At 31.1% G+C, this 13,508-nt stretch overlaps 1 protein-coding gene and 1 pseudogene across 1 annotated transcript in view; both read left to right on the forward strand.

The window, feature by feature from the left end:
- The window catches only part of LOC113370927 (filamin-A-like), a 54,038-nt gene that overhangs the window by 36,975 nt on the left and 3,555 nt on the right, over positions 1-13,508 (forward strand). Inside the window, 22 exon segments of the mRNA XM_026611598.1 lie at positions 846-966; positions 1,098-1,236; positions 1,452-1,480; positions 1,483-1,521; positions 1,524-1,598; positions 2,764-2,934; positions 2,937-2,971; positions 4,163-4,342; positions 4,422-4,496; positions 4,687-4,843; positions 6,692-6,840; positions 8,728-8,800; positions 8,884-9,051; positions 9,130-9,389; positions 9,585-9,809; positions 9,906-10,098; positions 10,258-10,497; positions 10,699-10,814; positions 11,138-11,288; positions 11,561-11,824; positions 12,179-12,408; positions 12,855-13,062. Coding sequence (XP_026467383.1) covers positions 846-966; positions 1,098-1,236; positions 1,452-1,480; positions 1,483-1,521; positions 1,524-1,598; positions 2,764-2,934; positions 2,937-2,971; positions 4,163-4,342; positions 4,422-4,496; positions 4,687-4,843; positions 6,692-6,840; positions 8,728-8,800; positions 8,884-9,051; positions 9,130-9,389; positions 9,585-9,809; positions 9,906-10,098; positions 10,258-10,497; positions 10,699-10,814; positions 11,138-11,288; positions 11,561-11,824; positions 12,179-12,408; positions 12,855-13,062 — 3,298 coding nt within the window.
- The window catches only part of LOC113370929, a 70,604-nt pseudogene that overhangs the window by 23,156 nt on the left and 33,940 nt on the right, over positions 1-13,508 (forward strand).

The following is a 13,508-nucleotide window of genomic DNA, read 5'->3' on the forward strand; positions in this document are numbered from 1 at the left end:
ATGCACCGCTAGGTTACTATTGTTTTTGGTTGTCATACAACTACTTATTATTTATTTATTTATTCATAAGCAAGCCGTAATCAATAATAATAGATATTATTTCAGGCTCTTGTCAATATTTTTGAGATGTAAATCTAAAAACGATTATTCAAGTTTTCTACACAGAACATCAAATTTTCATCTATCCATAGTATATATAGAACATAAATTGAATTACGTTTGATTTTTACAAACAGTTCAATTCTCAAATATTTTTTTGATACTCAAAGATCCGCTCTATTTAATACAAGAAAATCATTTCTCGTAAAATTGCATGTTCATTTAAAACAATTATGCTTCGTTAAAACGACTATAAGTCAATATATTAGAAATACGATTGAACAGTGCTTTCTAATTATTCATATTTGTACTATTTTTATTACTATCACGCATGAAAATTTTGAAAGCAGAAAATACTTAAATATTTAATTAATCATTAGATAATATTAAAATTAATTTTGTTATTCAATATTTAAAATAGATGCTTTGAGTTAAAGAGCATTTAGTCGATCACTTTTACTCCTATCAATTCTTTTAAAAACATGAAACTTTAATTATTCTGAACAAAAATAATTTAATTCAACTATATTAACTATAATTGAATAATGAGTAGTTTCATTATTGATTTTGATGATTGATTTTTTTACTTGCCGTAGGGTAAGTTACAGTAACCACAAAAAATAGGAAAGGAAGTTTTTTATATATCTTTTGTTTAAAGGCCTTCTGAACATTTTGGCAAACCTTAGAAAAATAATATATGTATGTGTCTTAATTATCAATTAATTAATTAATTTATCACTTTTAAGGTATCTATTGGCGGCACCAAGTTATCAGCTGGACCACTGATAGCCAAGGTGTATGACGCAGGTTTAATTCAAGTAGCAGATGTTAGTGGTGGTGTGGTTGGACAACCTTGTCAATTTAGAGGTGAAACATATTTTATATAAAACATATTTATTTTTTTTATTACATTACAATATTGTATAAACTTATTATTAGCATGGGTGCGTATAAATAATTTTTGAATTGTGAATTAAGTTGGTCTAATAATTTTGCAGTTGATGCAAGTGCTGCTGGTGAAGGTCAGTTAGAAATCTCGATCATGAAGGGGAAGTTCCAAATCATGTACAGGTAATTAATTTCTTAAATAATCTCGATCAATGAAGGGGAAGTTCCAAATCATGTACAGGTAATTAATTTCTTAAATAATTCATTTTAGTTAATTACTTAATAAATCTTATTAAAGAATGTCCTTTAAATAATTATAATTTTTATTGTGTAGTGGTGCACTGTACAGTTTCATGAAAATTTACAAATGCAATCTACAAGAAATACTTCAGAATGTCAATGATAACAAAAAGAACGCTACATATTGCCGGATCAAGCAAAACCACACTTAATTGATATTAAATTCAATGTAGATGTTTAGTATCTTTCACGCCGATCAAGCAAAACCACACTTAATTGATATTAAATTCAATGGAGAACTGTGCAAGGATGTCCTTTTGTATGTGCCATAGCTGATACGAGCCGAGTTTCGTTGAATCTGTCGAATTTGGGTGAGAAAACTTATTATTGAACCAAAAATGCTAAATTCAATCATATAAGTATATATAAACCTGAAAATCTACTAAATTATGAATACTGTATAAAAGATAGGATTTAGTGATAACTGCTTTAAGCATTTTGCTATAATCCATTTTTTTCATCTAAGACAAAATGAAAATTGTTACCAAGTTTGCTAATTTATTATTAAATATTTGATAGCTCGTTATTAACATCCTGCAGGGTAAGTTATAGTAATGGGCCTAAAATCGAAAATGAAAATTTTCATGTTTGAGAGGTTTCTGAACATTTTTGGTATACCTCAGAAAAAATGATGTGTGTGTATGTGTGGAGACAATTTTTCGGGCGTATTGATGAAACAATTTGAAAAATTGAAAGAACAATTGATTCCTATTGATAGGGAGATGTGCTGATTAGTTTTTTTTTTGGCAAGGCGGGTCCAGCAACTTTGGAGATATAGAGCAAATAGTGATAAAAATGTCAGTTTTTAAGAGAACGGATCAACCGATTTGAATGATCTAAATAGTATTTGATTCGTAATGATGGAGAAAAGTGGTGATTAGATTTTGGAAAAGGCAAGGTCTACCGTTTTGAGGTACAAAGTTAAATGTGCATAAATGGCGGTTTTGAGAGAACTAAGCAATTTTTTTTTAAATAGAAAAATAATTCAGATTTTAATTTCTAATTCTAGTTAAAGTTCTAAACAAAATCAACCTATAATACTCAAAATAATTTAATCTATTTGAAAATATTCAATATTCATCGAGTATTTCATTAAGGTACGGAAAATTCTCTATATCTCCAAAACGCTGGACCTGCCTTTGCCAAAAACTAATCAGCTCTTCTCCCTATCAATAGTTATCGAATTTATTTTGAACCATTCTCAAAATCGGTTGATCGGTGACTGTATCCATACATACATACATACATACATAAATTTGTATCCATACAAACATACACACACACATACACACCCACACAACAATCCATTTTTTTTTCTGAGGTATGCCAAAATGTTCAGAAACCTTCAAACGTCGAGAAATGTAAAATTTTCAATTTCGATTTTTTCGACCCATTACAATAACTTACCCTACGGGAAGTTAATAATATTTTTAAAATATATTACATTTCATAATGCATTTTTTTATATTTTTCTAGAATTAATCCCTGTCGGGCAACCCTCCAACTTCCACATGTCGGTGAGCGGCGGCGGTGCAGCTGAGCTGGCCGTGTCAGTGCGAGGACCTGCCGGGGAGCTTCCGGTGAAGGTGACTGGGGATATTCACGCTGGATTTACTGCTGAATTTACACCGCATTCTGTTGGACCTCACCTATAGGTGTGGATTATAATGGATATCCTGTCCAGGTATTTTAAACACCGTTCATCGAAGGTTTATACAAAACCGACATTTCAGAAAACCGGTTTTCGAATTTTAATTTTACTAAAAAACCGGTTTTAACCGGTTTTTGAATTTTATATAGAAAATAAATTTTTGCTCGAACATTCTGTAATTTATCTGCAAATTTAGTGTGATTTAGAGCAGTATTTGACTGAACTTATTTATTGTTCAATTTTATAGATAGTAAATAAAATTATTTTAATTTCAATTAGTAGAACTAAAAAATAATAGTTTATCTTGATTAAATAACTTTGAAAAGAATTATTCGTTACTCATGCATCATTTTCACATATAATAATGAAAATATTTTTATGATAGTGAAAGGAAAGTTTTCGAATAAATAAAAATAATAGATTAATAAATAACAAAAAATCATTAACTTAAAAAATAAAAAAAATATTAGATACATACTTGTTAATATCAATTTTAGTTTTAAAAACAATTAAACTAAACTCTGGTATTGTCTGTTTCGAGCAATTTTAATTAATTAATTTTAAACATTGTAATTGTTTTTTTGTTTAATAAGATATGATTTCAAAAAACTTAGAACGTCTATCGAATTGCTACTTCGACAAAATTTCCTGAAATAGAAAATACTCCTCTCATACTTGCGACCAAATTATGCTTAATTGTTTTTAAAGCCAGGAATAATAATTCTAAGTTTTTTGTTATTTAATTTGTGGCTTCTAGGGTTTAAAACACTTTTTTTTAAGTTTGAGTAGAGAAAGTTACTTTTTCAAGAAGAAGGCACACTGATTTAAATTAATATATACACTGGTATAAAAATCTAAATTAATGTATACAAAACCTTTCTGGGAATTATTGCAGACTGATAAGATATCAAATGCTATTGAACCGATATGATTTCAAGAATCAAAACGCTTTCATCTATCTTTCATATTTGGCTATATTTGTCGTTTTCCATTTATACTGTGAAAACCGACTTTTTTCACTAAAAACCGGTTTTCGAATTCCATAATTTTCGCCAAAAAAACGGTTTTTAAAACTGTTTTTTTTTCATAGTATATTTCAACAATCAAATTATAAATACAATCTATCAGCTGAAAGTATATGTTGAAAATCAAATCAAAGGGGAAAAAATTAAGAAAATATAAAGATTAAATAAATGAAAAATTGTATTAATATTCTTTAAATAGGGAACGCCATTTTTGGCTAAAGCTTATGACGCTACCAGAGTACATGTTGGGCCTGTCTCCAGAGGTACAGTAGGAAGACCTTTGCAATTTACAGTTGATGCTGGTGATGCCGGTGAAGGTAATCTGGAAATAACAATATCTGCACGAGGACACAACATACCTACCCAAGTTCATCCACAGGTAAAATTAAACAATTTTAATCAACTTGTCAAGATACTCAATTATTTGAAAATATTGATCATTAATAAATTAATTATAGGGTAACGCAAGGTTTTCTGTAAGTTTTGTTCCTGCAGAAGCTTGTGAACACGTTGTCAGTGTTTCATTTAACAAAGTAAGTTGATATGATTTATTAATTTCTAATGGGTTTGTTGAAACTTTTGATTAAATTCTTAAAATCCACCGTATTAGGCGCTTTATTAAAATACTTCTTCGTTAAGTACAACTTTTAAATATCTTCTATCGTTAAAAAGCCCTTGTTGAGTATGCTTAAATACGTAGTTACGTAGTATGATTCTCTCTAGATGTCCGTTCCTGGTTGTCCAATAAGCGTTTCCGTTGGTGGAGGTCTAGGCGGCCCTCAAGTTTCATTACCAGGTCCTGGACCTATACACAAACCATCTAGCCTGTTGATCAATCATTCAGGTGGTCGCCTAGAAGACGTTGAAGTCAATGTGGAAGGTATCGTATCAAAATCCACTTTGTGTAATAACATATTTCAAATTAAGTTCCGTGTTCCCCTAACCAACAAAATTCACTCTATTAGAAAATCTGTACCAAATTCATACTTATGTATGATATGATTCCTTTTATTTTCAAGTTTTAATCAGGCGTGGCAATGTATATTATATTTGTTATTTCTGCACTTATATGTTTGTCGTCTCCGCACATAATTTATCATATAATTCATAGATTTATATTTAAGGTTATGTGTATATCTATGTTGTAAAGGGAAAGCGTGCATGAAATGATTTTTATATGCACTTTTGATTATTTTAAGAGTGCATGAATTTAAATTAGTTTCCATATAAATGTTTTTTTTATTAGACAAATAGTCATCACAAGGCTATCACTTTTTGTGAGATAAATTAAATGTAAACACTGTGAAGATATTATATACACATCAAAAATGGTATGTTTGACTTTAAAAATTAGCGAATTCAATAATCAAAAGTGCATTATTATAAGGGGATATAAACAATCATTTTCTCGACTTTGGTTTGTATTTGCATTTTGTATTTCTTCCTCACCACTTACATCGCATTTCACGTAAATGTTCTTAAGTTAATTAGTTTAAAACTAGTGTTCTGTATATCTTTACAGGAAGACGAAGACTTTTGTACTGACAACTTTTATAAAATTTAACTTACAAACGAATGTAACTACTGACGACTTACTGACGCACACAAATAAACGGTTTTACTAAAAACGTCAGTTTATAGTCAGTAATAATATTAAGCATGTTGCATAAGATGCTAAAATACTAACATATCACAAGCAATCTAAAAACTTGCAATCAATAAGATATTGCTGAAAATTTTGTAAAAATAGGTTAATAAGCTTTCAATATAGGATACCTGTATTCGTTTAACATATGTAATAAGAAACTTATATAAAAAAAAGAAACTTATTATTCGTAAATATTCATATAATTAATTAGTATTTTAATTTAATATTAATCATTTAATAACGTTTATTTTAGGTAAGTTTGCTACTTGAGCGAGAATATAAATTTTTGCCATAATTAATCTTGTTGAAACAACGTCGATTGCCATAAATTTTTGTTATTACTAATTTCGCCATATTTTGCCATATATTTTTCCTATTATGGGTACTTAATGACGAATAAAATAAAACATTTTTTGAAAAGCAGACTTATTGCACTGCAAGCAAATCTTAATGGTATTTAAATAACTAATATAAAATATGCATGATAAAAATATGATTGCAAAATTTAAGTATATTTATTTATTTTTTTATACTTTTAATAGTTTAGATTAAGTGTATTAGATTTAAGCTTATTTTGCATGGATTTCTGGGAATAAATTTATAGCTCTTGCATGTTACCATTTATAATCATAATATAATCATATTGCTTGATGGAAGCTGAAGTATACAAACAACTTCACTAGTAAAAATCAGTAGTTTTTAAAAGCTAATATGACATGTCCAATGGATTACTTTAAATATCATTATATAAATAAGTGAATAAATATATAATAAAGTTTATTCATTTCTTTTAGATCCTACTGATTTTTTGCATCTTGAGTTTGGCAATGCACGGGCACAACAATATATTTGTGTGTCTACAATCATTTCTTCTTGCTATCATACAGAATTAGTATCATAAAATTACTTATTAATCAATACTTTTAAATAAATCATATCTAATAATTAATCATAAACCAGACAATATATTACCTTTTAAAATGATCCCTTTGCCATTATTTTATCCCACCTTACTCTATGCTTCCCAAAACACGGACAATACAATTATTATATCTGGGCATGACTTGACCATGAACGCAGGGCCAAACGGACAGTCGGTACCCACGCAGGTACAACAGACCGCCGACGGCGTATTCAGGGCCGAATTCGTACCGAGGGCGGTAGGAGAACACCGAATCACGGTCTCGGTGCAAGGGCAGCCTACTGCGGGAAGCCCGTATGCCGCTAAGGTAAGTAACACAAACTAGTTGTCAGTAGCATTTTGCTTTAAGGGGTATTCTAGTGTAGAAATTCAAAAACATCGATTTTTTTTTATTCATATTTTCGGAAATATAGGCATTTTACGGACTCGGTCTTCATACTGGTTTGGCTTCACGCAAAACTTTAAATGCGTTTTTCTCAGAACAGACTTTTTCAGTACTGTTGACACAATTTCTCGAGTTTTAATCGACCGATTCACTTGAAATGTTCAGAAAGTTTTGTTTATAGACCTATCTATAGCCCAAACTAGGATTATCCCCAAATTCCTCCCTTTACTATTTTTAAAAAATTCAAGAAACTCAAAAAACAGTAAATATAACACTTTTTTTTCGAACAGTCGCCAATTTGTAAAAAAAAAATTTTTTACTCATCGCTAGTTCGGGCGATTGCGACATCCTTGTAGCTTAATAATCTTTTTATTTTTTGCATTTCCGACGGCTAGGAGGGCTGAAATCATGTCAAGACTGAGGTGCCAATTTTTTGAGACCACCCACTTCATCAGCTGCCAGTTTTTACAATTTTTAACTTTATTTTTTTTATTTTTGTTTTGTATTTTAATAATATTAATAAACAAGTGTTAAAAATGGATATTAAAAACATTCATTGCTTTCTTTTACGACAAAATGACCTAAAATTCATCGCTCTTCAATTTTACAACTTTTTCTCGAAACTAAAAATACGGTGCGGGATGGGGCTTGGTTAATATTGAATATCTCCGCGTATCACCAAAGCGGAGGGGGATCCAAAAATCATTAAAAAAAATCGATCACGTGATTAATGAACGCCCGCTAAGGTGATCATACGTCCCGGTTTGGCCGGGACAGTCCTGGTTTTCTACCTTGTGTCCTGGGTTTTTTAAGAGCATTATTTTTCCCAAATTAAGATTTTTTGTCTCGGATTGTCCCGTGTTTTTGAAAAGTATAGGCTTAAATTGAATCTTCGCTCTCATTTGATAATTACAACTATTCATCAAATATCTGAAATTGTGCCATCTGAAAGTGTTATGCGCAAAGAAAATGCTGAATGAAAAAAAAAATGCTGAATACAAAATTCTAAATGCGGGTTACAATAGCCTTTTACCTTAATAATCTCTACACTCCGACAACTTTTTGACTGCTGCCTGGCATGAGTCATTTTTTTTGGAGATAATTATAAAGAAAGAAAAACAGAATTTTATAGAAAGTTTGAAAGCGAAAAATATAACATATAATTGAATAATAAAGTTCTCCAAAAGGTCAGTGATTTTGATTAAAAATTGAATTGAAAAAAATTAGTTTACAATTTTCAAAGTTAGGAGTTGATGAAGTGGATCGTCTCAAAAATGGTTATGCTCACAATTGCAATCCCCGTAGTAATCTGAATTAAAAAAAAACAATTACTAATCCAGAATATTGCCGCTAAGATATATATATATATATATATATATATATAATATCCAGAAACTCGAAAAGTGATAAAAGTGATAAAACGGGTCTCTTTTTTATAGTCTAGTATATATAAACTACCAACAAGTTAAGTTTTTTTATTAAAATGGCGACAGGTTGAAAAAAGAGACCCGTTTTATCACTTTTTGAGTTTCTGGATATTTTAAACAAAATTTTGAGATTAGTTTAGTATATATCAGAGAGTCTATATGATTGAATATGATTTTCTGAAAATTTCAAGTAAATTGGTCTAGTAAAACTCAAAAAATCGTGGGCATCGTATTGAAACAGACTCTATTGAGAAAAACAGATTATCATCAGGTTATATAAATCCTCTATTTTTTTTATAATCTGTATAAAATTGATAAGCAAACTAAGTGAACTTAATACATCATTTTCATACGAATATATTTTGTTGATTAATAATTACAGGTTTATGATGTGAACGCAATTCGTGTGAAAGAAGTCAGCTCTGGTACTGTAGGAAAGCCCGTCACTTTTCTAGGTAACTATTATTGAAGCAAATCTAATTACTGACGCAAATGATTATTTTAAGATTAAATTAATGTAACTAATGTACATTTGCAGTTGAAACATCCCAAGCTGGCCCTGGAAATTTGGAAGTGACCGTAAATGGCGGTCGTGTGCCAACATCGGCACAAGCCCAAGGACAACACACTTACGCAATTAGTTTTACACCGAGGGAACCGACTGAACATACTGTTGATTTGCGCTTCAATGGACAAGATGTACCTGGTATATAACATGCATGCATGTGATATAAATAACAGCCATATCATAAAGATTTGTAATTAAATTATTTAACTATAATAGGAAGTCCATTTTCATGCCGAGTTTGCGCCGCAGCTCGTGTAATTGCCCCTGAACTTCTGGAAAAAGTATCTGTGGGTCGTGCTTGTGAATTTTTGGTTGAGAGTGAAGCACCTCCAAATGTTGAAGTACTTGGACCGGCTAGAAGGCCTCTGCAAGCTACTGTTTCGCCAGTAGCGGGGGGCTCGGCTGATGGGGCTTCTGGCGATGGCAAATTCAGTGTAAAATTTATACCAGTAGATGTTGGTGATCATAGTGTTGAAGTAAGACTTTTAATGACTTGTACAAATACCAATTACTTACTTATATCCATCTAAATATTGATAATTTTTCTTCAAAATGAATACTTAAGTATATCAAAAGTATTTTACTATAACTATCGTTAATGGAGTATTTTTAATATAGCACTTGTCTATGTAAGTTTAATCACCTGCAGTAAAATTTATTTAAATTTGAAGGTACGTTTACCAGGCGGCCATGTAGAGGGTAGTCCTTTTCTAGTAAAAGCTTATTCTGCTGAGCGCGTAACAGTAACAGACATATCCCCTGGAACAGTAGGAAAACCAGTCAGTTTCAGCATCAATGCAAGTCAAGCAGGTGCCGGAAACCTTGAGATCATAGTTGCAGTTGCCGGAAGAAATGTACCAAACTATGTGCAAAGTGAAGGCAATGCAAGATTCAAGGTGACTGAAAATCGCAGCCTATATAAATAATATAATCTGATCGTCTTATTTTATTACTAACATTTTAATTCTAATGTAATGCGTTTTTACCCGTAGGTGAATTTCAAACCTACTGAAGCAGCAACACATTCATTATCTGTTAGATTTAATGGTTTGGCCGTTCCTGGATCACCGTTCAGTTGCATAGTGTCACCTGCTTTAGGCCCAGGAACGGCTACAGTTACTGGACCAGGAGTAAAGTTGGCGGCTCTTGGTGAAGAAGCACGAATATTATTAGATGGTTTCACAGGTTAATTTTTCTTATTGAATATTTTTTTATTAGAAATTTTGTGGTTTCCAAACCTTATTAAAAGTATTGATACATTTAATTCCTTAAGTAATCCATTTTTTTTTCTCTTACAGTATACATGTTACCGTAAAGCATGACTAAATTTACCTTTCATTCTAGGTCCAGAGCCTCAAGTCAGCGTGACCTCACCGTCAGGCGCCATTCTTCGGAGTTCTGTGCGCCCAACTGATTCAAGTGGCCAATACACCGCTATATTTCGACCTGATGCGGTTGGACGTCACTCTGTGGCAGTGTTACATGGCGGTGGTGACATGCAGCATGTGGCGGGTTCACCTTTTAGCTGTAACGTCTATGATGTGCGCAGAGTTCACGTTAGAGGGCTTGAGGCGGGTCCTGGAGGTAAATGATAAATAAAATTCAGATCTCTACAAATATTCGACATGAGACATAGTTAATTTCTGGATTGACATTATAAATATTACGGATAATAAATAAAAATAAAACTAACCCTCCGTCGGGTTTAGTCGAAAAATCTTGTAATTTTCAACTAGTTGTTCAAAATTATAATTTTTATTACTAGTTAATTAATTCTATTACCAGGTGCTGCAGTCGCCGAAGTGGGTCGAGCAGTAACATTCAGCGTAGATGCTGCTAGTGCAGGTGAAGGCACATTGGAGCTCGTTGTCTCGACTGCCCAAAATACAGTAAAAGCAGAGGTATTCATATACAATAGACTTCTGTCAGCGCATTCTTTTTATTAGATCTAATCAGTCATCTAATATTCGGATATTGCTAATACATCAATTACTTATAGCATTTATTGATAAAATTCTTATCTTCAAATTCATTTTTGTTTACGTACAGGTGAGTAATTCAACATGCATGCGTGATAGATATGTATATAATCTGTCAGTTTGTTTTTCTTATTTGAATTATACATAATATATGTAGCACGATAATCAAAATTTGAGCCGCGATTCTTTATAAATCGAATGTGTATATGTATATATTATATAATATATATTTGTGTTGTTTATAGGTAGTCGCCTGTGCACGCGGTTTATACGATGTAACTTTTGTACCTTCTACGCGAGAAATGCATTTTGTCAACATAACGTTTAATGATGCACCAGTTCCTGGCAGCCCTTTCCAATGTGCTGTGCAGGAAAATCTACAACATATTCAAATCGGTAGAAACTAGTTTATAAATATATACATATTATATATATATATATATATATATATATATATATATATATATTATATATATATATATATATATATGCGTATGTTAAAAAATAGCACATAAATTTCATTTTATAATTAAATAACACTTTATGATTAATTTGCATGCGGTCAACAAATATTTTAATGATTTTGCAATATGTCTACGAATATCTTATTATTTATCAAAAGTTCCTTTGACAAGCTCTGATATTTTACATGTCGCTCTCTCAATTAGGTGGTGTGGCTAGTGTCGATATGCCGCAATCTCCCGACAAAACTTTGGAGATAATTGGTCCAGATGGTCGTAAAATTTCATATGGTGTTTCACGTGGAGTTGCCGAATTTAAAACATCTCAAGTCGGACAATACACCATTAGGACGATTGAAACCGAAAGCGATCTGCCACTTGCTGTTCGAATTATTAATGTGTACGATCCTACACTTGTTCAAATAGTTACTGTTGGTGAAGGTCAATGTCATCGAACCGCCACTTTAGGAGGTAATGGAAATAAAATTAATACACCTATTTCAGTATGGTATGGTAAACATCGGTTTTACCGGGGGGTATTTATAAGCTAAAAATTTTATTGATAAACAATCGCACACTTATGTTCAGATAAAACATTATAGTGCTGAAAACCTTAAAAAATATTTTCTACACTTTAGAAACAAATATAGGCGCAAATCAAATATATTTTATACTATTATTTCATTATATATATATATATATATATATATATATAGATATAGCAGAGTTATATCCCGAATCCCAAATAGATATCCCAATAATCGATAAAGCAATCCCAAATAGATATGTATATATGTATGTATGTATATGTACTATCATTTTTAGTATCAACAATCGATGCTGGTCAAGGCATATTGAGTGCTTTAGTGCGTGCAGGAGGTGAAGACGTTCAGCACACCGTTCGTGCTCCATCAAAACCTGGTGGAAATACTTGGGAATTGAGTTATCAGCCAATAAAAGCTGCTCCACATAAAATCACCCTCATGTATAACGGCGTTCCGGTGTCAGAAAGGCCAATAGAGGTCAATGTATTACCAGCTGGTGTGGGTCATGAGGTAAACATAATTTTTTTTGTTAATTACGTTTGAGGAAACTGAAATATTTTTTATGGTCTGTGTAAAGGTTAAGAAATTCAATTTATTAATTACAAAATTAAAAACTGCGGTTAAAATCTAATATTTTAAATCGAATGTATCCTACATTGTTTTTTTATTTCAAAACCTATTTAAAATTGAGTTTTTCATTCCTTAATGCATTAGCAATAAATCTTTATCTACTAAATTTTAAATTTCATAAACATTTAATTATGAATTTTCATGATATGAAATATTCAAGATAAGATTAAATCGCATTCGCCAATTCTGAGGCAATGCTAGATCGGTCTATATTATCGAAATCAGTATATAAAATTATGAATTGTTTTTCACTTCGTTGTAATTTTGTGCATAAAATATTAAGTGTATTTTCAATTATTATTCCATATTTTTATCATTATAAAAAGGTTACTGCATCCGGTTCGGGCTTGTATCAAGCGCGTTTGGGAAAGGTAACTTCATTTTCGATCGACACCTTAGGACGACCAGCCCGGGAGTTCGATGTTGTCGTTTCTGGGCCTGGTGGTGTCGCGTTGCCTGTTAGATGTTACCAAACTAAATCAGGATTGCTTCAAGCGGAATTTACAGTTACTCAGATTGGTGAATGCGTCATAGGTAAATTATACGAGGGTTTACAATGTGTACCTGATTTATATTTATTAGGGTTTATACAAAAACCGACATTACAGAAAAACGGTTTTCGAATTTTCATTTTACTAAAAAACCGGTTTTAACCGGTTTTCGAATTTTATATAAAAAATAAATTTTTGCTCGAACATTCTGTAATTTATCCGCAAATTTAGTGTAATTTAGAGCAGTATTTGACTGAATTTATTTATTGTTCAATTTTATAGATAGTAAACAAAATTATTTTAATTTTAATTAGTAGAACTAAGAATAATAGTTTATCTTGATTAAATAAATTTGAAAATAATTATTTATATTCATGCATCATTTTTACATATAAGAATGAAAATATTTTTATGGCAGTGAAAGGAAAGTTTTCGAATAAATAAAAATAATACATTTCTAAATAAAAAAAATCATTAAAAAAAATAAAT

The sequence above is a fragment of the Ctenocephalides felis genome, unplaced genomic scaffold (genome assembly GCF_003426905.1).
Source record: "Ctenocephalides felis isolate EL2017-DRISC unplaced genomic scaffold, ASM342690v1 CF-g0.4_SCAFFOLD_01492, whole genome shotgun sequence".
Classification (NCBI taxonomy): Eukaryota; Metazoa; Arthropoda; class Insecta; order Siphonaptera; family Pulicidae; genus Ctenocephalides; species Ctenocephalides felis.